This window comes from Antrostomus carolinensis, unplaced genomic scaffold (genome assembly GCF_000700745.2).
Source record: "Antrostomus carolinensis isolate BGI_N321 unplaced genomic scaffold, ASM70074v2 scaffold2512, whole genome shotgun sequence".
Lineage (NCBI taxonomy): Eukaryota > Metazoa > Chordata > Aves > Caprimulgiformes > Caprimulgidae > Antrostomus > Antrostomus carolinensis.
The window spans coordinates 140,943-164,251 of record NW_010300427.1 but is presented as its reverse complement, the minus strand read 5'-3'; the positions used below and the strand labels follow the sequence as shown (position 1 = coordinate 164,251).

The following is a 23,309-nucleotide window of genomic DNA, read 5'->3' as shown; positions in this document are numbered from 1 at the left end:
TCACCATTGCCTGATCTAAGCGGGGATGCTGCCCTGAGCCCCACTGTCCCAGGACTTGCTATTACAAACCTTCCATATAAATCTAGGGTGTGAGTAAGAGCTATTACGGGAACCCTGACCAAATGTGGGGTTGTTTTTCCCCCTCACTGTAGATCATGGCTCCTGGCAAAAGCAACAGCGTGACCCTGCAGTCGCTGCTGCCTGATCGAGCCTACAAGGTGATGGTTTCTGCTGTCCACTACACAGGAGAGAGTGAGATCACATCTGCAACGGGACGGACGGGTAAGTGTGTCCATCAGAACACACATGTTCTTCATAACCTTCCATCTATCAGTCTTGAGGCAACCTCTACTGGGGCAGCGATGTTCTTGCTTGCACTGGGCTGTGTCCAAGGCCAGGGTTTTGCTCAGCAGGGTAGACTACTAGCCTTGAAAAGGGAAAATCCTGCCCAGTTTCTGCACTCCTGTGCATTATTTGCATTTCTAGGATGACTGGGAAGGGCTGGTGACCATCCAAGTCTCAAGCCAGGCACCGCTGTCCTGAGTAACAGGACTCTCATGTGCATTGCTTTGTCTTTCAGCTCCTGTGTTGTCTAAATTCCCTTCAATACGAGGATTTGCTCCAGCTAAAACAGAGGGTAAATCACCTCCTATAAAGTCTTTGGTTTTTCTGTTATTGTTTTGTTTTTCTCTTTTTCACCTTTTTTCTCTTTTTTTCTTTTTTCTCTTTTCTCTCTTTTATCTTTTCTCTTTTTTCTTCTTTCTCTTTTTTCTCTTTTTTCTTTTCTCTCTTTTCTCTTTTTTCTCTTTTCTCTTTTTTCTTTTTCTTTTTCCTTTTCCCAGTAACAAATCGCTCAGTACAGGATCTGCAGAGCAGGCAGGAAAGGGTATGTCATTTCTTGACAGATGCCTCTGGGGACTGTCCAAGGACAGCCAGAAACCACATAACTTCTTAAAATCAGACTCACGTAGGAAAGAGACTGATAGTATTTTTAGAGGATTTCTGCACAACTTGACCAAAATGGAGCAAAGGGAATTATGACATGTTTTAAATTAAAGTTCCCTGTAAAGTCTCTTATTAAATTTAATGAGCATATGTTCTCAGAGCTGATATAAAACAAACTATGAAATGGATTAGTGAGAAATGTTGAATTAATGAGGTTATAAAAAGTTGTTAATAAGTAAACATTAGAATACAGATATTGGGGCAGTAATGCCTTTTCCTGTCTATTTGAAATGATTCTAAACAAAAATTCATGTTTAAAATGTACTGAGGGAAGCCAGGAAAGGAGAATGAGGAAGGTTAGATGAGAAAATATTAGTTTGTATCCAGTAGATAACAGATTAAGTTTTCAAGTGGCTTATTGAGGAACTCTACAGTTGTTTAGAACATAGTGGAAAAGTCCTGTGAACTTTCAAGCAGAAAACAATCATCATAAGGTTGATGAGTCATCTTGTAGAATTTAATATATGTTTGGCTATGATAGCTGAAAAGACAATTGGAGAAATATTAAATTCTATATGTTTTATAAGGTAAATTTTTAAAGAAGTGGAGATGATATGTAATAATGCTGGGAAAACTGTTGGATGTGCAGTAAAAGACTCAAATATTGACATGGAACCAAACTACTGAGAGATGTTGCAGAAGGTTGAATAATGGAGGTCATGGCAACTTGTTTTAACTCCTGGCTTCAGCAGTTCCATGATCATCAAGGTTACAGGTTTAGGTGCCCTTTCTTCCCTGTATGTCTTGATCATGAAGAATGGCATTGAAACTCTATAGATTTAGGAATCTCAGGTGCCTTGGGGAGGGTAAGTCAGCCCCTTTAAATTCTTGGGCTCATTTTACAGAAGTTAGGTACGGACAGTTGGAAGCCCTGCTTTTCTGGTGAGGTATGAAATGTCATTGATGCAAGAATAGCAATAGCAAGGCTCTAACAGAGCCTCAATATAATGATCCGGTAGATTCTATTATACTGATGACCTAGAAAACCATTTACAAAACAGCTCATCTTGTCAAGTGTCCTTGATTTTCAGGGACATTTCTCATTTTGCGTCAAGCATTCCCTTTGTCCCAGCTCCATCTGGCATCCATGGCCTGGGATTTACATGGCAGCAGATAATTGAAAGTAACATTCGTGTTCTGTTTTCTAAAACACCCCCTTACCTGAGCCTTGAAATGGAGAGTGTTTGTAACCATGGGGCCTCATGTTCCAGCCTCATGTTCCAGCCTTTTCTCCTCTGGCTTTGCTTTCTGTCCTGTGGCATGTTAGAGGGTTCATCAAGGGAATTTCTGAAAGGCAAACCACAAAACTTTGTCAAAACTCTTTGTATTTCCCTGAAGAGTTCAAAAGCCAAAAATCTCAGGTTGAGATATTTATATTTTCTATGTGTATTTTGAGTTTCAGGTACAAAATTTGGAACTGCAGATATCATTCTTTAGTTTACAACACCATTTAGCTGTATATTTCAGTAAAAACACTGTTAAAAAAATAAATTAGTGGTTTGATGTCTATTTTTAAAGAGAAACTTGCAGAACATGATGGTCCCTTGTATTTCATATTGTAAGGTACCAGTTGAGTTAGTCAAAAGAAAGCAATTATGAAGATGAAAGACAATAGTTTTATTTTTGTGATGGACAAGCCAAAGAAAAACCTTTATGTTTACATAAACATAAATTCTCTCTATCTCCATTTATACAAAAACAAGATTAAAGGCTAGATGCTGAATTAAGCTGTAGAATAGTCCAGGTTTTTCTGTGTTTTTCCACTTCTCTGCCTAGAGGAACTGTGTTTATTTTCCTTCCATGATCCCCTACTATCTTTTTTTCTCTAATAGTTTTCCCTTTTATTTTCTCCTCACAGCCTGCCCCCCCATCAGCTCTACCGACGGCTCCGTACGAGGTACAGTAGCATATCAAGCCCCATCCCAGCTGGGCTGTGAATGTGAATGTGAAATCACTACCTGGTCTTGGCTTTTGAGAAATATGCAAGAGCTGAGCTGGGGGGAATGGTTTCCCTGTCCTGAGGGGAAAAGTCTGAGAAGTGAAATAGGAAAATAGCCTTTATCAGGTGGGAGAATATTCTGCACTATCTGAATTGGTGTGTTCCTGCTGTTCCACCAGCTCATGCTCTCAGCTGTTAGTGGTTAATGCTGGGATTTTCACTGGCCTTAAGGAAGCTGGGCTTCAAATGGCTGTGGAATTTCAAGAGGATTTCAATTCCTAACCCAAATAGGCTCCTTCAGAAAATCTCTCAGTCTGTCCCAAGACCATATTTGCATCCTCTAGAGAAGATGAAGATACCCAAAGAACCCTCTGCAGTCAAGCTGTATGGGATTTGCTAGGGCAGCAATTCCCATTTCTCCTGTCTATACCACAACCTCTCTTCATGCCGTCAGGGCCGCTTTATGTATTTTCTACTTATAAAACAATTAGTTCATCTTATAAAATGATATCACCTCCTTCCCAGAGAGCTTTGTGATACGAGTGAGACTGAGAAACCAGCTTCAGCTCTTAGCTCCTCTGTTGCTCTGTTGCTGAGCCACTTTGTTTTTGCTCAGCTCCCATCCTTGGACCTTGCAGCTCATGGGATGAGAGAAGATCCTCAGTGCCCTTGCCCTGTCTATACATGCAGAAGCCAAAGCAATCACATCATAAAACCACAACAAATGTTGGCCTCTCCTCCTCCTCCTCCTTGACAAAGGTGGCAGGAGTAGCCCATTTCCTTAGCAGCTCGCGGAAACCACTACACAGTAGATCCACAATATGATAATAACATGAGCATATTACAATATGTTTATAATTGTGACTCAAGCTTTATTTTCAGTCCTTACACTACAATATTTCCTGCATGTTTTAAGGAATTTCCAGTGCCAGAAACTTCATATTAGAGATAAATGACTCTCAAGTAGGTCATTTCCTTTGGCAAAATCACCCTGGACCAACCCCCAGATGAAATAACAACTCAAGCCAAGAAACTGCAGAGGATTGTAAAAGTGAAGGAGTGAGGGAATCCAGACCGAAAGGACCATGTTGTAATGAAGTTGTAGTCTTTCCATTTGCTAAAGAATGAGCTATCTATCTCCTTCATCCCAGCCTGCTGCAAATTCAGATAAACTTAAAAAAAAAATAATCCCAACTGCAAGATCTTGTCTTACTGAACAGAAAACTGAAATGAGAAAATTATTTGGAGCTTTAATGATGGGCTGGGAGAGTGAGATGAAGCTGCACGAGCCAGGGAGGGGATGTCAGAGATGTCAGGGGAGAATCTGTAGACTGCATCAAGCAGGTCACCCCTGGGTGTCTCATGAAAACAGAGAGAAATTGAAATGCTCGTAATTTAAAGTTCTTTCCTAATTTTTCTGATTCTTACATATAAAGCATTTCAGAGCAGAAATAATTCTCTCTCCTTCCTAGCAATTACTGGACTGATTCCATGTCTTTTGAAGATTATATTTTTGCATCTAGTTGAAAAGGAGAAATTGTTGGAGTAACTTCTTTTTCATTTGATTTTTGTTCTGGAGATTTGAAAGCACAGTTGTGAAAGTCTCCACATTTAGTCTACTCTTCTCCAAGAGAAGATTACAACAAATGTTTGCAGAGGGTACAGACACAATTTTCCACTTGTGGAGTACGCTCTGTGTTTCTAGTGGGTTTGCACAGCCTTGCTGTTTTCTCTTATTGCCTTCTCCATATTAGTTAGAGGCTACTTCTACCTGCTCTGCAATCACACTTCTTTTGCTCTTTTCCAACCACTTATTTTTCTGTTTGTCTGTTCCAGGATTTGATATGATGGAAGTTTTTGGCTTAGTAGAGAAGGAATACGCCTCAATTAAAGGTGTAGCTATGGAGCCATTCGTATTCAGTGGTTCCCGGACCTTCACCCTGTTCAAGGACATTCAGCTCACCCAGAGGACCAGGTGGGAGCAAAGCTGTGACCAGTGTCATCCTCACTGTCAGTCTCATGCCTACATATTAGCTGTGCCCACAGCAAAGGAAGATTTGTGGATGAATGATGCAGCCCCACTGGAAAATTCAAAATGAAATGATAAAGATGATGAGCTAAATCCATGAAATCATAGGTAGACTGAAAAAAATGCCAGAGCATTTTTCCTTGGTATATAAAGAAATTAATAAATCATCTGGCATTCTTCAAGATGAGTATGCAACATATCATGTGGAAGTTAAAGGAACACAATAAGGGTATTTATTGTATTTTCTGTGCAGCCATTTTCACAGTGAGGTTTTTCCTTTTTACAAAATCACCTTTTCCAGCAGTGTTAGTCACTGTGATGGACACAAGGATCATGTAATGTATGGACACTGCATGATTCCTTAGGTATTCTGTCCACAACCATGTACACTTGGGTGATGGCAGTTTGAGGTCATATTTTCATCTTCAATCCCATCTCCCAGCATCTCTGCTTTACAGACAGAGATGTGCTTTAGAAAATATTTGTCTCATAGCTGCTCTCTGCAGCTTGGTCCTTATTGATGAGGGGGAATAACTATTCACTCTGGGTTGTGACTTGACCCTGTTCGTTGTGTACGAGGCTTCTCTGCAGGGTCCCAAGTAGGGAGCCAGGCAGCTCCTATGACCTCATTGATTTTTTACAACTATAAATTAGGAATTATCTGACTCCTGACATTCAATGCTACTTTGTTTAAAGCCTAATTACTGAGGCGCTGGCTCAGTTTAATCTTAGTTAAAGAAGTAAAGCTTCTTAGAGTAAACAAAGTGGGAGAGATTCAGAGAACTCTTTGGTTTAAATATTCAGAAAGTTATGGGCAAATCTTTTGGTTCAGCTGGTACATAGGCATTTCAAGGACATTGCTCCTTCAGAAACAGGGAGAGAAATAAGAACCTGACATTACTTATGAATCAGTCTTGAGAAGGTGCTTGATGAGTTGTGCACATGCCCATGCAAATGTGTCCTGCTTCAGATTACAGATGTATTTCAGGCATAACCAATGTGACCTTCCTCCCTGCCTTGTACCCTCCCCAGCTGCTCCAGCCCAGTGTGCTCTGACGGCTTTGACAGCGGCGGCAGAGGGACCTGTATTGTGCCAGCAGCTGCTGATGGGCATCGGTGTGTGGTCATGGGTTCCAGCTCTGAGCCCACGTTTTGCAACTGGGACATGGGGACCTGGAGGGGTGTTTTTATGGGCCCTATGCTTATCCCTGAAGGGCACTTGGTCTGATTTCTTCCAAGGTTTAAAGATTCACCCCATGATACATGATGACAATTCCTCCTTCTTGGAGAGGAGACCTGGGGGAGTGTTTTGGAGCCTGGCAGGGATGTTTTATAAGCTACTGCTGGGCTCTGTTTTGAAAAGCATTAAGGCTCCACTGGCTGTGTCTTGGCATTCATAGAATCATAGAATAGTTTGAGTTGGAAGGGACCTCAAGGTCATCTAGTCTAATCCCCCTGCAGTGAGCAGGGACATCTTCAACCAGATCAGGTTGCTCAGAGCCCCATCCAACATGACCTTGAATGTTTCCAGGGATGGGGATTCTCCCACCTCTCTGGGCAACCTGGGACAGGGATTCACCACCCTCTGTAAAAAATTTCTTCCTTATATCTGGTCTGAATCTCCCCTCTTTTAGTTTAAAACCATCACCCCCTGTCCTATCGCTACAGGCCCTGCTAAAAAGCTTGTCCCTATCTTTCTTAAAGCCTCTCCTTTAAGTATTGAAAGGCTGTTAGAAGGTATCTCTGGAGCCTTCTCTTCTCCAGGTTGAATAACCCCAACTCTCTCAGCCTGTTCTCATAGGAGAGGTGCTCCAGCCCTCTGAGCATTCTCCAAGACAGCTCTGGCAGTGATGGACTGACACCGACTGCTCCCCAGGGGTCTTCCCCATGCCATGAGAGGAGGGCCCTGGTGGCTTCATCACTCAGCACAGGCTTCAGCAGCCCAAGATGGATGCACAAAACAGGAGCGAGGCTCTCTCCTGACATATCATGTTCAGCTTCCTTGAATGAAGCTTTCCAGGTCACCCTGTCCAAGAAACCTGATGGATGAACCATGTCTCTAGGATGTTGCCTGCTGGCTATCACTGCTTGAAGCCACCAACACTTGCTTGGCTTGTCTCATTCCAGTGATGTCCACCTCTTTGCAATCCCACCCGAGCACACCATCAGCATCCTCCTGCGACTCCTGCCTGAGACCCCCAAGGAGCCCTTCGCTGTGTGGCAAATAACAGATGAGGACTTCCAGCCCCTTCTTGGTGTTAACCTTGACCGTAAGGTTTCTTGTTGAATACATTAAATCCAGGTATTTGCATACATTTCCGTGAGCAGCAGAACTCATTTTGGTATTCACTTGGAAAGTTTTAATGTTTCAATGCTCTCGTGATAGAGCAGCAGTTTTGGGGAAGCTTTGTTGTTGCTGCCAACCTTGCATTTTAAATGCTTCCTACTGCAATTAAAAATGAAGATTTTAATTTTTATTCTACTTGTAACGTACACTTTATTTTGACATGCTCTTTTTCTTTTCCACTGTTTAGAAGTATTTCATTCTGACATATGACATCTTTCACCATGTTTAAGCCCATTTATTTACTATTGTTCAGGATGTGGGTGAAATCAGTTTCTCTTTTAATTCTAAGATGTTATTTCTCCTATTTTCCCTATAGCCACTAAGAAATCCTTGACCTATTTCAATCATGACTACAAGGCTGATTTACAGGAAGTTTCCTTTGACCAGCAGGAAGTGAAGAAGATTTTCTATGGGAGCTTTCATAAGGTCCTTATCAAGAGAGGGAGAAATGTAGCTCATGATCTCACTCCAGTCTGAGAGTATTATGCCATCAATGGGTATAGTTCAAAATGAAGAGTGATTATACAAATGCTTTGAGTCCAGGGAACTGGCAAACCTATTTGTTATGTTGAAGTTTGATTGTAAAGAATTAAGGTTCATCCTGTGTTCAAAATATGATTTCCACATATTCTTTCCTCCTCCTGAAAAAACTTCAGAGGTGAGGGGGGTTTTAGGTCTTAGCAATCAGGAAAAATTGAAATATATTTTATTTTATTTTAATTTGGGATTTTGATCATCATTTAGTGCTGGAAGGAAAGCAAAAAACACAAACCTAGACTTGTGAGAAAGCCACCGTGTCACTCATAACAGGGTTTTTTTGGCCACCTATATCCTCAGTGCATAAGTATTCCACTCAAACGAGCAAGGAGCACTTTCTGTCAGTATCTGTAGGCAGCTTCATTATTCAGCTAGTTCTGAAAACTGAATTATTTAATATTACAACTCCAGAAAGTCTTCTTCCAAGGAGTGGTGAGGGGAATATCAGGGGAAAATGCAGTGTTGTGCAGCAGACACCAGCATATGCTGAAACTTATTCCTGAGCCCCCTTGATCCATTTGGTCATTACAAACACACCACTAGTGACAGCAGCAGTCTGGGAATGGGGCAGAAGGCATTACTGTCTTTTTAAAGACTTCCCCATCTCATCACAGAGCTCCAACCCACCTCTTTCCACCTGCTGCCCAGGTGCACGTGGCCGTGAGCCACTTCAAGGTCAAACTCTATCTGGACTGTAAGAAAATAGCAGAGAAACCCATCAACACTCTCGGCAGCATCTCCACCGCTGGCTTCATCATGCTGGGAAAAGTGACAAGGACCAGAGGACCCAGGAGCGGGTCTGCATCGGTGAGTCCCTCCGTGGTGTGTGTTGTTGGAGAGTGGGGAGGTTAAATTGGGAACTGGCTGGGGTGGGCAGATGGAGAGGAGTGCCATCTCGCATCATTCTCCCTCTGAATGCCTCCAAACGCTGCTGTGACGCACGACCGTGTCCTGATCCCGCTGATCTCTATGATTTTAATGAGCTTCCCCAGTGCTGTGTTTCTCCTCCTCTCTTCCTACCTCTGTTCGAGGTCTGTGATCAGAAGCAGCAGCATAAGCGTGTCCCCATGGTTCTTTCAGCTCATTGCATCCTCTGGAGAGCAGGGGAGCACAGAATCTGCACGAAGGTGCTGAAGCAGAGAGGAGGGTTTGGAAATTACTGCTGCAAGGGAAGGTTGTGCCCATCAGCCCCCACCAAGTGATATTGGGAAATGCCAATGACTGAAGGCAACAGGATGCACCTCAGTTTCCAGCGTGTTTGGGCTTGTTTATCTGCAAGAAAATGATAGGAAAATAATCTTCAGTGTAGAAGCTTTGCCAGCTGCTACTTGAAAAAAAATAATAATATACAACCCAAAGGCTCAGTGCCAGCCTGTGGGTGTGTCCTTACTGCATCCCCCTGCAAGAGGGAAGAGTAAGGGGAAGTGTGGACTCGGTGTCATGCCCTGTGACAGCCCAATGCACAGTTCTAAAGGCAAAACCACCCGTGTATGTCATCGCCTGGCAGCCTGTTCCCATACTCAACTCCACAAAACAAGAGTGTTAAATATGTGTAGAACAAGGGGAAAGTTCAGCACTCGCTAAGTGCTAGTGGGACTGCAGAAAATCGGTCATGACTTATATGAAGTTTTATTCCTTGGCTCTGCTTTTAGATGGAAGAGGGTCCAGGGAAAAACAGCACATCAGTTGATTTACAACTTCCCTTGCCTCAAAGCAAGGCAGTAAAAACAGTTTGTCCCATATGCCTCCCCAACTGCAAAGAGAGAAGCAGAGGTCTGTGATATCCCAGGAAAAACACTGGAATTGTCTGTAAGATATGGGGTCAGCTGTATAAAAAACTAGGGACAGTGATGGTCAAATGGTATTTACTTATTTCCTAAATTAATAAATTCTGGGGCAATTTGATCCAAGCCTGTGGCTGACAAGGCAGGAATCTGTGCTCTCCTTGCCCCTCCCCAATTCTCCCTGTTACCAGCTTCTCTAGGCAGATCCAGCTGAGTAATGAACAGCTTTGTGCCATCCCTATTCCCATCGCCTTTCAAGCCCAGCAAAGCTTCACGTCTTCCACGGCTCTGCTGCCCTTGAGAAGACAGAGTGTCTCATTACTGGTTATCGTGGAACCTTATTTAATTTAAGATATCTTTAAATGTTGCTTGATCTATGGGGCTCATCTATATGTGTAGGCTGCATGTCACACTCCCTGGGCTGTACAGCTCACTCGTTGCATGGAAGAAAAATATAAAGAAAAAAGATGAGAAATGATGTCAAGGAAAGGGAAAAAAAAATCTGTGCCTTGTTATTTTGATTTGGCTTTGTGCAGTGTGTGCTCCTTCGTTAATCAGAATGGGAAGATGTGTCAGTTGTGAAGGATGTGGTGTGAGAGACGGGTTGGGGGTTCTTGGGAGGAGATTGCGTCTCTCCTGGGAAATGCTGCTGCCACGTTTCCTTTCATCTCCATGTCCCTAAGAAGAGCAAAGCAAAGTTTGCTTTCACATTTTTGTGAATTACTTAAGAACCCGCCTGTTGTTGCAGGATTGTGAGTAGATTGGAGACTTGGCTTTTGCTGGTGTGAAGCTGTTTGTTGACTTGCTTAGCGAGAAACCTGAGGGCTTGTAAAACACTCAATGGCCAGGGGTACTTTTCATGTGGTAGCTTTTTTGGGGGGCACAATTACAGTTGGGTTCACATGGAGGAGTCCTGTCAAATCATCATTGAAGATTATTTTTAACACTTGAACGTCATGAGGTTTGGTGATGAACTGTGTGTGCCAATGCTATTTTCTTGTCCAACTCTTGTTTTTTCCACAGTTCCAGCTGCAGTCTTTACAGATCATGTGCAGCAGCGTAGGGGCAGAGGAAGACAGATGCTGTGATCTCCCTGCACTGGTAAGAAAAGAGGGAGGAATCACTGCTAATTGACCTGAAGATGGGGATGATGGAACCAATCCCTGGCACCCAAGTGACACCACTAATTATTTTGATAAACTCAAGAGGGTCATTTTTTTTCTTCTTCATCACTTTTTCTTTTTCTTCATCACTTTTTCTTCTTCTTCATCACTTTTTCTTCTTCATCACATCACAGAAGGAAAAAACCATCATTTTTTTCCTTCTTCTCTTGAGAATAACATCTGTGTGTTTCTTGGTGAAGTGGACAAAATTGTGTTTGCTTCAAAAGGAAAGAAAACTCCAAATCCTCGTGCAGTGTCTGTCCCTCCTGTCATGAACTCATCTGTGACAGCAGCCCTGACAGTCCTACGGCTTTGCTGCCACCCCAGCCCTGAGTCACAACATCCCCCTGCTCTTCCTTTCAAGTTCTCTTCTCTACACAGAAAGTTGCTACTTAACAAGCAGAGAATTATATTCCTGTGTGTTATGCAAATTTCAGGCAGGACTGGTTAATTTTTTTTTTTGTCCAAACTTGTTATTTGACAGAAAAAATAAAGCACTCGATTGCTCACAAAAATCTCCCAGTGGGGCAGAGAAAATTTCTGCTTTTCTCCAACTGAAAGACTGAATTTTGAAACACTGAACATGTTACCTGTGACCTATCCCGCTCTTGCAGCTGCTCACACCACTTTGGTTTGCTTTTCATTTCAGAGGGATGAGGAGACCTGCCCTACCTTAGCTCCTGCCTGCTCTTGTACTTCTGGCCGCCCGGGCTTGCCAGGACCTCCAGGTCCCCCTGTAAGTTCACTCTTCCATGCAGTATATTGCACACATTGGTGTTGCTTCATGTTTTTCACTCATGCCATCCATGAGGATAATGCTCCTGGGGCTTCATGAAGTTTTAGAATCATAGAATTATTTTGGTTGGAAAAGACCTTTAAGATCATTGAGTCCAACCACTAACCCAATGCTACCAAGTCCACCACTGAGCCATGTCTCTAAACGCATCCAGGGATGGTGACTCTACCACTTCTCTGCGCAGCCCTTTCAGTGAAGAAATTTTTCTTAATATCTAATCAAAAGCTCCCCTGGTGCAATCTGAGGCTGTTTCCTCTTGTCCTATCTCAGGGAGTTTTGATGTCCTCCTCATGCCAGGTCAAGGCTGAGAGATGCCCTTCAAATTTTGGATGCTGATGAAATGGGGAGATGGCAAGTTGGCAACACAACAACTGCAGCTGGGAACAGACTGAACAGTTCCTGGTGCCATGTTAATCCTCTTAGGAGAGGAGGATGGGTCACCCTTGATGCCTGCAGACATTTCATGGATCAGAGGCTATGAAACTCTGTAAATGAAAAAAAAAACAAAACCAAAACACCACAAAACCTTCCTACCTGGTTGCTGTGTTAAGTGGGAGCCTTATAAGTGTCTGTGTGGGTGGGCAGTGTAAGGAGAAAGGGGAGACTGTAATCCTGCCTGTCCCCAGAGCTCGCTCTCTTTATAGTGAATGTGACCCACAAGAAAACTCTGAATTAAATCAAGTGATCACAGTTATTAACTATGTAACATGCTCAGGGATAAAGGGCAAATGCAATATTTTGCCCTGTCCATTATGGACGCAGGAGAGTCACCACAAGCTTAAATCTCAGGAGGAAATTAAATTCCAGTTAAACACTAGGAAGCAGCTATCAAAAAATTTCCATCTTGGAAGTTTGAGGAAAAATAGGCAATTTGCACAGGGCGGCCAAAACCTGACAACCTGCCCAGAGGACCCCATTTCAACTACTCCAGGTGCTTTTCTCCTGGAAAATAACCGTTAAAAAAAATCATGGGGCTCCTTGCTCAGGTGAAAAGGGTCCAGATCACCTCTTGCACTACTGTGGTTTAACTGTGAATTCAGTTCCACACTTCACAAGGAGCAGCACCTCGCTTCAGAGTAATTACATGCTCATTCCAGTGAAAGTTTAATTACACAGCACTCTCCACTATCACAGTTTGCTTCAATATCCTAAGTGCATAATTACCAGCTTGCGTTGCCCTGTGGTTTAAACATCTGCACAGCACAACTCTTTAAAGAGCAGGGTTCTTCAAAGCATTAGAGAAAATACGGGTTTGACACATAACCTTACCCTCACACCACTAAAGCTTTGGTTATTTGCTGCACTTACAAGAGCACTCACTGCTATTTTTAAAACTCCAGTTAGCAGGGCTATGTCCCACCTTGTATTTAGCACTGTCCTTAATGAATGTTTTTGGCCAGGTCCAGCTGACTTCTGAAATGAGCTTCTGGGCACTTCTGAAAGCACTTTTCCCAAAGCTCCCTGTCTATGCTTCTTAATTTAAATCAATCGGGTTTTTTTAGATTCAATAAAAATTTTTAGATTAGGATGTCAAAAGTTCACATGATACTGGTTCATGCCAGAAAATTGGTTTCTGCTCTCCATCCAGCAGTTATGGAGATGCAGAACTAAACCAGGTCTCCACAGAGCTGGTTGCTGTCCCAGATCTCAGCACCTGTCTCTTCTCTCAGGATGATATTATAAAAACCAGCATAGTCCCAAAGGATTGTAGTGTGAGCACCTCTTTTTCTTCTCAAGTGTGTTCCCATGTTCATATCTGTGTTGCCTCAGCATGGATTTGCTGGGGGAGTTGGAGGGAGGAGGTTGAACATGTTGAAACTTCATCTCTCCATGCTGTGTCCCACCACCTGTCAGGAAGGGGCTGTCCTTGTTCATCTCTTATCTTCTTTTCCACATTTTCTGGATGACTTAATTCATTTCCTTCTTGTCTCCATTTGCTGTGAGCTCTCTGGGGCATGAAACATCTTTCACTGTGCACAACAAAGTGCACCAACTTCTGTCCCCAAGGCTCCTGGTTACACCTCAGTAAAGACCATGATATTCTTAACAGCAGATTTGTGTCCTACTGGCAGGGCAGCCCTGGGAGGAGAGGACCTCAAGGGGAGCAGGGGGAGCCTGGACCCAAGGTGAGTCCTGATACTCAGCACTACCACCAGCTTTGATTGCTTCGGGCTGTGTCAGAATCATGATGCAGGAGTGCAGACTCCTCTGTTAGTGCAGCTGGATGGGTCCATTCCTGGTCTGAGCTGGACTCCTTGGGCTGGGGATTGTCTCGTTCCACCAAGCAGAGCCTTAAGAACTGATGCATTGAGGAGGATGGGAACACTTATTAATTAAATGCTTAGTTAGGCTTTGGAAATTGAGATGATGAGCCTGATTGCACTGAATTAATGCAATGCAAGTGGTCAGCAATGTTCTCTGAAAGCAACCTTGCTGGAAAATGGTCAGTCTTTGTGCTGTGCTTGCTCTGGCTGCCAAATGTCCAAACTAGACAGATTGGTACTGCTCTGGGGCAGAGCAGCGTGAGGAGCAATGCAGAGCAAGAACCACACAAAGCCTTCAGGAGCTGCCCTGAGGTGAACGTAAGGAACAACTGAGTCTGAATCCCCCAACCCTGGGGACTAGAGCGAGCCCTGGTGCACATGTTCACTGCTCCACTGACCAACACAGGGCAGAACCAGACCAGCTCATTGGTCCCCTTCTTCGGGGTGACATCTGGGAAAGCAGCATGGTTACTGGGGAAAGATTTTGAGGAAGGAATGAGAATGGATGTAGATCTCAGCCACAGGTTAAGGAACATTTCCTTTTGCTCTCTGGCCACCTTGACTAACAGGGTGACCCACCGCTTGGGAAGGTGAATCTTGCTTTGCAAAGCACCATCTGCAGCTTTACTCTCTTCTCCCATGAAAGAAGCCCCAAATCCTTGGACCTGGATGGAAAAGGCAGATGAGGTTATTAGAGATCTCCTCATTGCCTTCATCTTGAATCCTCTAGACCATTCATGCTGACCCAGGTAGTGCAGTGCAGCCCATGGGGAGAGCAGGCGCTAATTACTTTCTTTCCTTATGTTTGATTTCATGTCTTTGGCTTTAGGGTGAACCAGGCCCACCTGGACAAGTAGGGCCAGAGGGTCCTAGTGGCCAACAAGGCTCTCCAGGTTCCCAAGGAATCACGGTTCAGGGTCCTGTGGTATGTGATCTCTTCCTTCCACTGCCTTTTTTGTCACTTGCTCTTTGCAGTTAGAACATGTGTCAGAAATGGGTGTCTCAATAAAGCCCCCAAAACGTGATCTATGTATTTACATCATCCTTACTAACAGCTGGACAGCTGCCTTGGAGAGATGATGATCATTTATTTTCATGCTGATGAGGCCCTGCACTTAGTCATTCTAGCAAAAGACTTCTTTTGTCCAGACTCTCCCGTGTGCCTTTAATGAAAACAGCCCAGTGGAGTATTCAGACATTTTTCTCTGCAATGATCATCATTGCTTGGCAAGGAGTAAAGCTGGAGGCTCCTGTGTGCACGTCTGGGATGGCAGAATCCCCATGCACATGTTGTGGCTGTAACATAACCTGTAGCACTGCAAGGAGCAGGAGAAACCTGGGATCTTGGTTGTGGAGCAGCAGGATGAGGTTTGCCTTAAAGGATGCTGCAACGTGCCTAACTATGTGCTTCTGTTTTAATCCAAGGGACCACCAGGAATTAAAGGAGAGAAAGGAGACACTGGAAGTCCTGGCATGCAGGTAATGGTAGACACCATTGCTTCTAATTGTCTCAAATACTTGCCCATTTTTCCCAGTAGCTACTTTAAGCAAGATTGAAAAGTCATAGAGTTGTTACTGTTGACTGCTTGGAAACTATCTCATTCTGGAGTGTCATCACCTTCCTAAGGGAAATTGAGTCAGTTGGTGCAAGAAAGATATTCCTATCTGGAAGACGGATATAATGGAATTAAAGGTGGGGTAGCAGTGATTGCTCTGTTTAATGAATAACTCTGTTTCTTCTTCCCTCTTTTTCTTATGTCCCCCATTACAAGATGAATTAGGGCAATGATAACCATGATGCCAGCTTTACACAGCAATTCTGATTTTCAGGGAATTCCTGGTGTGCAGGGAGCTCCAGGCAGGGATGGTCTTCAGGGTGCAAAGGTAAAATACCTCATTCTGTGTTTATATGCATAGGTGCATAAAATTCTGCTGTGAGCCTACCAACAGAGACCCAAAACATGCAGCTCTCCTAATGCACTCAGTGCATAAGTGAATGGTCTTTTCACAAAGCCAGAGGGATTGGGGGGGGAAAAATCAAACAAACAAACAGGGGTCATCTCAGGTTTGTCCAAATTTGAGCAGGTCCCACCCTTCTTGCCTATTTGGCAGATGCATTTTTTACCCATTCCTAGCAAATTCCTGTTAAAAGCAGCACATGGAAAAACCACTTCACTGCTAACTAGGTCTCTTTGAATCCTCTTGTTAATAACTGACTGGATTTGGCTTTTCAGGGGGTGAGGGGACTAGAAGGCACAGCTGGGCCTCCAGGACCTCCTGGACCAAGGGTGAGTACTCATCAGGAGCGATGCATATTGAAATCTCTTCCTCAGCACGGGTTTGTGGTTTCTGCTGACTAGATGTCACCCAGAGCTGTCAGAGCAAAATCCCTTCTTGGGGTATCACAGGGAATACCTGACACATTGTGCAGATGTCCACTTTCCCTGCCACTCTCAATGTAAGAAGAAAAATCTTGGCTTCTTCTAGCAAGCTCTGGGGAAGATTTGTCCCAGCAAGGAGATGCTTGTTTTGCTATTTTTGTTTCCTGGTGTTATTGTTTTTCAACTGTTGGTTGAGTTTGAGGTATATGGGCTTGATAAACTGACATCAGCAGGAGCTGGAGGATGCAGGCAGGTGTGAAAAGTTTGCCTCCACACCATTTCCAATATTCACTGCTTTAAGATTTGCTGATTTACACCCATCTGCTTATTTGAAGTCACCACAGCTCTTCCAATTTCTGTGCAACAGGTACACTTGACTTCACGTGGGAAACTGAACCAAATTTGGTTTTAGATGATGGGTGGTGGACCTAATAGTTACTGATTCTCGGATTTGGTCCTGAATAGTGTAAGACAGAGATTGCTCACTGCTGTCTTTGCATTAGACCCCACAGTAGTTGTGGTGAAGTCAGGTATTTATGGGAGCTAAAGTTGAGTTCAGCTCATAACTTTGACTTGTTCATCCTGGGAAGATGTGGAGTTGGCAAGGTTAAACCTCAGCTTCCAAATATGAGAAAAGCACTGTAGCTTTCAGAGCAGGCTCTGAAAGCTGTTCTGGTGCTGCCTTGAAGACTTCTTTCATTTTCACTGATGAGAAGAGCTGTTAATCTCTATTAAGCTTAAATGTAATAGCTGGAAAACTCTAAAAGAAAGTATTTCTACTGGTTGTTTTTTTTTGGCTTCTCACTCTCTAAGCTGCTGTTACTGTTGTGAAGTATTAGAGGCAAACACAGGTCTTAAAGGAAAAAGAAAACACCAGCGTGGTATTAGGAGGCTGAAGAAAAGGATTATGCTCTAGGCTATGTCTAAATTTGAATATATAATGAAGAATCTAAAGCCTGTAGTGTGAAAAGCACGTTGCAGGTTGCTGGCAAAACTCAGCTTTGCTGGCTTGACCATAATTGAGACAGTAATAGGAAATGATGTGAACGTGACTCATACACAATATACTCTTAACATTGGACTCATGGCTGGACGAGGTACTGACATAAACCTTAAGGCTACAATGCCCTTGCTAGAGTCCTCTAAACTCAAACTGCTGGTGCACCTGGAGCTGTAGGGAGACGTCAGCATTGAACAGAAAAATAAAGTTAGGAAGTAGCTGGTCTTTTATCTGTGTCTTGTAATTAATGTCTGCAGGGTTTCCAAGGAGTGACAGGCTCCCGAGGCAGCAGTGGAGAGAAGGGACCTCCAGGTGATGTTGGGCCAACAGTAAGTTTCTGCTTTTGGGTCTCAAAGAAGGCTAAGACATGAAATAATTGAGTGGAAACAAGCTGTTCAGACAGCAGTTCTCCCTCAGAGTCTAAAGAATAGTTTTAATTCACACTCATCCTTCTTAAAGAGATGTCTGGATATGCAAAGCCCAGGCTACCTAACTGTTGAGAAAGGATTTAACAAATCCCACCTCCCTTCACTTTCTGCAGCTTCACAGGCCACACAAAATCCAACATCCAAACCAATTTCTGTTGTGAGATTCTAGAATAAAACAAGAGAGTCAGTCCTGAGCTGCAGTAGCCAGCGTTGGACTTGTAGGGACAACCACAGGTCTAGATGTCACAGATATTTCTTCTTCTCAGATGTTAAAACCCAACTGCTATGTTGGGAAATCTGTTCTAAGGTTATAACTGAGGAATTTCTGCATCCCCATTGATGGTGCTTTGTGCCACTGCTCTAGCTGCTGCTTTGTTATTCTTTTTCTTAAAAAAAAGAAACCAAAATATTCCAATGAGTTTGAAGCTCTTCTAGTCACTGCCATGAGGTCAAGGAAACGACAGGAGTGTGGGAAACAGACTTTGTACTCCATGTCCCACTAATGTAACCCACAATGCCATTGATTTTATTTTTTTAAATTATTATTATTTCCTTCTGCTCTTCCTTTCCCTAGACTTTTGGTTTTTTTCTTTTCTTTCCTTGTAGGGATTGCCGGGTCCAAAAGGAGAAAGAGGAGAGAAAGTGAGTTTTTATGGTGTTAGGCAGCAACACTGTCCCTGTATCCTACACTCAAAAGTGTGAATGTGGTAACGTGTTCCACAAGTTCTGCTTACACATAAACCTGCCTGGTGTTGAATATTCATGTACCTATGGCTTGTTCCCTTTCCATCCACCTGCACTGGCTGTGCTGGTGGGATATAAATAATCCTGCAGCAGTCACGAGCTCCCTGGTACCAATTGTAGTAACAGAGAAGAAACGCCAACTGAGAATCCATTCTTTGCTGAGAAGGAAAAGCCAAAAACCCCTTGACTTGACTGAGTTGCTCTTTTTCAATGAATTGTGTAAGAGGGGAGTAGTTTGTAGCATGTCCCAGCACGTTGCATTGGATGTCAGGAGATCTCCGCTGCCTTCAAAGTTTGTTTTATTGTGAGAGGAAGTTTTTCTCATTCTAACATTTGATTAAAAAGAAACCCTGTGTCTTTTTAGGAGTCTGAGTCTCATCGACAAGATCGAATTATATGAATTAGGCTTCAGAGAGGAGTGAGCTGCTTTTGTCTCAAGTTAATGCTTCAGTATTAAAATTTTTAACACCATTCCCCGTCCATTCCCAGCAGCTTTTCCTTTTCTGTGCATTTTTTTGCAGTAGAACTTTCCTTTTCCCTCCCTTGAGTGTTGTGCCAAGCTTTTGTTTAAGTCTGGGTAATCTGCAGAGTGAGCCAGCCAGAGATGTATATTTTATAAATGTTTTTGGAAGTATGTAGTATATTAGTTATGAATTTTCACAGATAGAGTCAGCGTTTATTTTTAATCAGCTTTTTGTATTTTTATCCCCTTTCCCTTCTTTACTAAAACTTTCTAAAGAAGCCCTCAGATATGATTTATTCAGAATACAGTAACAGTAAGAAACAATATTCATAAAAGATATAGGCAAAGATAGGATGTTGTAATATTTGATCATATTAAATATTTTACATATCACAGAACATTGAATTATAGACCTAGTATCTCTTCTGATAAAATTTGAGTGAATTTTACTCTCCTTTTTTTTTGGTAGCTCCAGTAATTATCGAGATTTGGTCTGGGCTTTTTGATGTGCAGGAGAAAAAACCATTGTTGATGTTTCCCCATTTCAATTTTATGGCTTCAGAACTTTGTGATAAATAAATAAACCTGCATTTCACAGTAATTAATATCTCTGAAACTCAAGCTGACAAAAGGAATGGGTAGAAAGCTATCATGCATTATGATATCAATCCTTTTTGGAAGATACTTTTTTTTTTCTTTTTTAATAAAATAAATGTTTCACTTTAGGGGGAACCACAATCCTTGGCCACAATCTACCAGCTCGTTAGCCAGGCTTGTGAGCGGATGATTCAGAGTGAGTATAACCAGCCCAGCTCCTGAGGGTGTTCACATCTCTCCAGCAGCGATGAACAAATCCAGAGAGGAGACAGCATGAAGCTGTAGTGATCCAGGGAGCTTCTCCATCCTCTGCTGTGCTGACCATCACACACAGCAACTGTCCCATCACAGGATCTCAATCCTACGTTGGTTTTATTGGGTGGTATTAGCACAGAGACCTGTGAAATATTTCTTTGGAAAACTTTTTGGCACTTTGCAAAGACTCTTTTCTTTCTTCAATGGAAAAGTTTGAAACTAATTTGAAAGAAATGAGTATTTTGGTGATTTGTGCTGGTTCCTCTTGAGACGAGGCATTTTTGGTAAAGCTCCCATGCTGTGATGCATGAAGAGAAGCAGGGATTTGCCCAAGGTCAGGCAGTGAAGTCGCGAATTAGCTGCCCATCTTCTTCTTCAGCTTCTGGCATTCTCAGCTTGGACTGACAGCCTTTTAGCACCAGCTGATAGTTTTAAGTACATTTTTAGACAACATCCTCTGATTTTGTCTTTTTTCTGAATTTCTCAGCCAAGGAAACATTAATTTTCTGTCTTCCCTTCTCAGCTCACGTGTTGAAATTTGACTCATTCATTCATGAACACTCAAGGAAGCCAGTTCCTGTTTGGGAAGAAAGGTTAAAACCAGGAGAACCAGGACCACCAGGTCCTCCAGGTCCCCCTGGGAGCAACGGAGAAAGAGGAGCAAATGGCATCCCTGGACAACCAGGCAAAGATGGGTATCCTGGAGAAAGAGGTATGGACAGAAGTGGTGATAAGTGTTTTTTTTACTGTATCTTTGATGTTTAACTAAACATTTTAGTGCCTCAAATAGGACTGTAAAGGTAACCCACGATATTATCTCCCCTCATTACTATTTTCCTTTTGGACTTCTAGGAAGAGTAACCCAAGTTAGGTAGCTCAATGAGTAGGGAGAAGACAGATGCAGCCCACTCTTTTTGCAAGCTCTGCTTTGAGAGGAAGCCAGTTTGCTACCATATGTAGGTCTGGGGGGGATAGAGAGTTTAATTTTAGAGGGCAGGAGGCTTTTTTTTAGAAAAGCAAAAGAAATGGTCATTTGGATGAACTTGTGGTGGTGGAATGTATCACCTCTGGGCAGAAATGATAAGTCTTGGAAAACACTGAAGGAAAGCATGAGGCAACTGAAGTAATACTGAAAGTGGCAGTAGGTTTCTGGAGAAGTAGTTCCAACAAAAAATCCTCACACACGGCTAAAAAACAGATTAATGTAATGTCAGCAAGTGGCATCAGTTATTGCACATGAATGAGTGAATGGCAGGAATAGGTTTTGCTTGGATTTGCCGTTTGTCAGTGGCTCAAGTAATTGTCTGACAAAATAAAATGAAAACCATTGGTTTCAGCAGTGTCCTAACACTTGGAAGTAACTAGAGGCCTCCTGTTTAACTCCTTGCTCTGACAGTCTTAGCTGGTATCTGCAGGGCTTATCAAAATGTCACTTAAGAGAAAAGGGAAGTAACAACCTGCAGCTGTTTCCAGCCTGTTGAGCAAGGAGATGGGAGAAGACAGATCTTGCTGAAAAACAATCTTAAGGACATGGCTGATCAAAATATTTTCATCTTAAAAATACAAAAATATGGTATTTTGTCAAAATTTGCCTGTTTCACTGAGATACACTGATTTCACAAGCAATTTCATGAGGAAACAGCAAGCCTGACTTACCAGCACCTGGTCAAAGGGAGGGTTCAGCTTTGTGATTTGTCTGACTCATGTGAAGAGCATGGGAGTGGGCCTCACACTCAGACCAGTGCACTAACACCGGTGCTATGAACTTCTCTGTGAAAAATCTCTATTTTCACCCTTATCAGGCTGCAAATGAACACTGGTTGGAGCCTTGTTGGTCATGGGCAACTGACCATACTGGAAAAGAGAGCAGGTGCCCAGAGAGAATTAAATGAAATGGATATTTCTTTGTGTTGCCAAAGGTTGTGACTCTCTTTCACTTCAACATCTAAGAAGAGCCTGGTGGGAGCATTAATTCATGGTGAAATTCAAAATGCAGTGAAGTAACACTTATCTCTTACTTGTAATCAGGTGCCCCAGGGCCCAAGGGAGAAAAAGGAATGCCTGGAGCCAGTGAGGAAGGGATCCAAGGACCTAGAGGCAGAACAGGTAGAGTGAATACAATCTCTCTGTATTGACCCAGTGGGACCATCCAGAGCTTACCAGCTGTCAGATTCGAAGTGTCCTTCAGCCTTAGGACCACTGTGGTGGGGGAGACTGACCTTCCCACCTCAACACTGTCAGTAGCATCCTGGATGGTTCTTTGCTAAGATGTAAGAGATTGCTCCAGGCAGCCTCTTCCCTCTCCCTCATTCCCAGGTAATGTGGTATTTTAAGGACCTGAGACACATCCAGGGAGTTTTAGTTTTACTGCCTTCTTGCAGGCAAGACCAGATGAGGAGGGGATTGAAAATTCAGCTCATGAAGCACAAGGGGTTTTGAGTAATCTGTCAGGATTTGGCGGGCTCCTCCTCCGTCCTGATCCCTGTTACTTGGCATCAGTGAGAGGTTTGCCGCTGACCGTAACAAACCAGCTGCCACCAAGGGAATGTGGTCAACCATATTATTCTGTATTTAAATGTTTATAGTTGAGATGTAAGGACACAAAAAGCAATTACTCTGAGATGGATCCTGAGGTTAAGGTGATTTTCTACATAGGTGGTGATTTTCCACGTAGGTGGACTTTGGATTGTCATAACCAGGTTCCATTTTTAGCCAAGATGGGTACCCTTAAGGTCAAGAATAAGACCTCCAATCACTGGGATTCAGATGAGGTTTTCCAACTGGCAGGTCTGATTCTTCCACCAAAATGAGGAAACAATTCTCAGAAAATTACCCACCATGTAGGATGGAGAAGATACATAAGAGGTATTAGACTGAAGCTGCTAAAGTAGATCTGCTATGACTTACAATGCTTTTCCTTCTTCAGGTCCACCAGGAGAAGTTGTGCTGGGGAAACCAGGTCCGAAGGGTTACCCTGGGAATGCTGGTCCTCAAGGCTTTCCCGGTGTCAGAGGACAACCTGGGCAGGCTGGATATCCAGGGGGTTGTGATATCTCTGGATGTTATGGGGCAGATAGAAGAGGTAAGTCTTGACTATCTCAGTGCAAAAGTTAGGATTTTAGAACCGTTTTCTCTGGTTACTTCTCTTAAGCTAAACAGAGAGCTCTGTTCATCCTCCAGGCACTGGCAGTCCTGCAAAAGCCTCCTTTACAAAGCAATAAGGATGATTCACGTGCAGTTGGTACAGATAAAAAAGCCAGTTCAACTGACTGCTCCTCACCCATCCTTCATAGGCTGACATATAACTGCAGCAGTAGTTGAGCAGGTGGAGTGATCATGGGGGTATCCTCAGTTCTTTATGTCCCTGGCTATGTTTCCATGGTGGATAGAAAGGAAGTGATATATCTCAGTTCCTACACATATATTTCATGGAGGCTCAATTGCACAAAGTCCTGGGAAATGAAGAAAATCACTGGCACAGAACGAAAGATTTACAAGGGAAAATAATTAATTCTACACCATTCTTTCTCAGTACTCGACACTGATTTATTCATTTGCTCAGTGGCCTCATCTCCTT

At 43.0% G+C, this 23,309-nt stretch overlaps 1 protein-coding gene across 1 annotated transcript in view; it reads left to right on the top strand.

The window, feature by feature from the left end:
• LOC104521211 (collagen alpha-1(XX) chain-like) overlaps positions 1-22,953 on the top strand; it is a 44,625-nt gene extending 21,672 nt beyond the window's left edge. The window contains 21 exon segments of the mRNA XM_029083795.1: positions 153-282; positions 581-637; positions 2,864-2,902; positions 4,781-4,919; positions 7,101-7,243; positions 7,637-7,746; positions 8,506-8,664; positions 10,665-10,742; positions 11,454-11,540; positions 13,673-13,726; positions 14,694-14,789; positions 15,290-15,343; positions 15,695-15,748; positions 16,099-16,152; positions 17,503-17,574; positions 18,280-18,315; positions 19,607-19,673; positions 20,256-20,444; positions 21,761-21,838; positions 22,659-22,814; positions 22,913-22,953. Of these exon segments, the coding sequence (XP_028939628.1) occupies positions 153-282; positions 581-637; positions 2,864-2,902; positions 4,781-4,919; positions 7,101-7,243; positions 7,637-7,746; positions 8,506-8,664; positions 10,665-10,742; positions 11,454-11,540; positions 13,673-13,726; positions 14,694-14,789; positions 15,290-15,343; positions 15,695-15,748; positions 16,099-16,152; positions 17,503-17,574; positions 18,280-18,315; positions 19,607-19,673; positions 20,256-20,444; positions 21,761-21,838; positions 22,659-22,814; positions 22,913-22,953 (1,893 nt within the window).
• Positions 22,954-23,309: the final 356 nt, after the last annotated feature.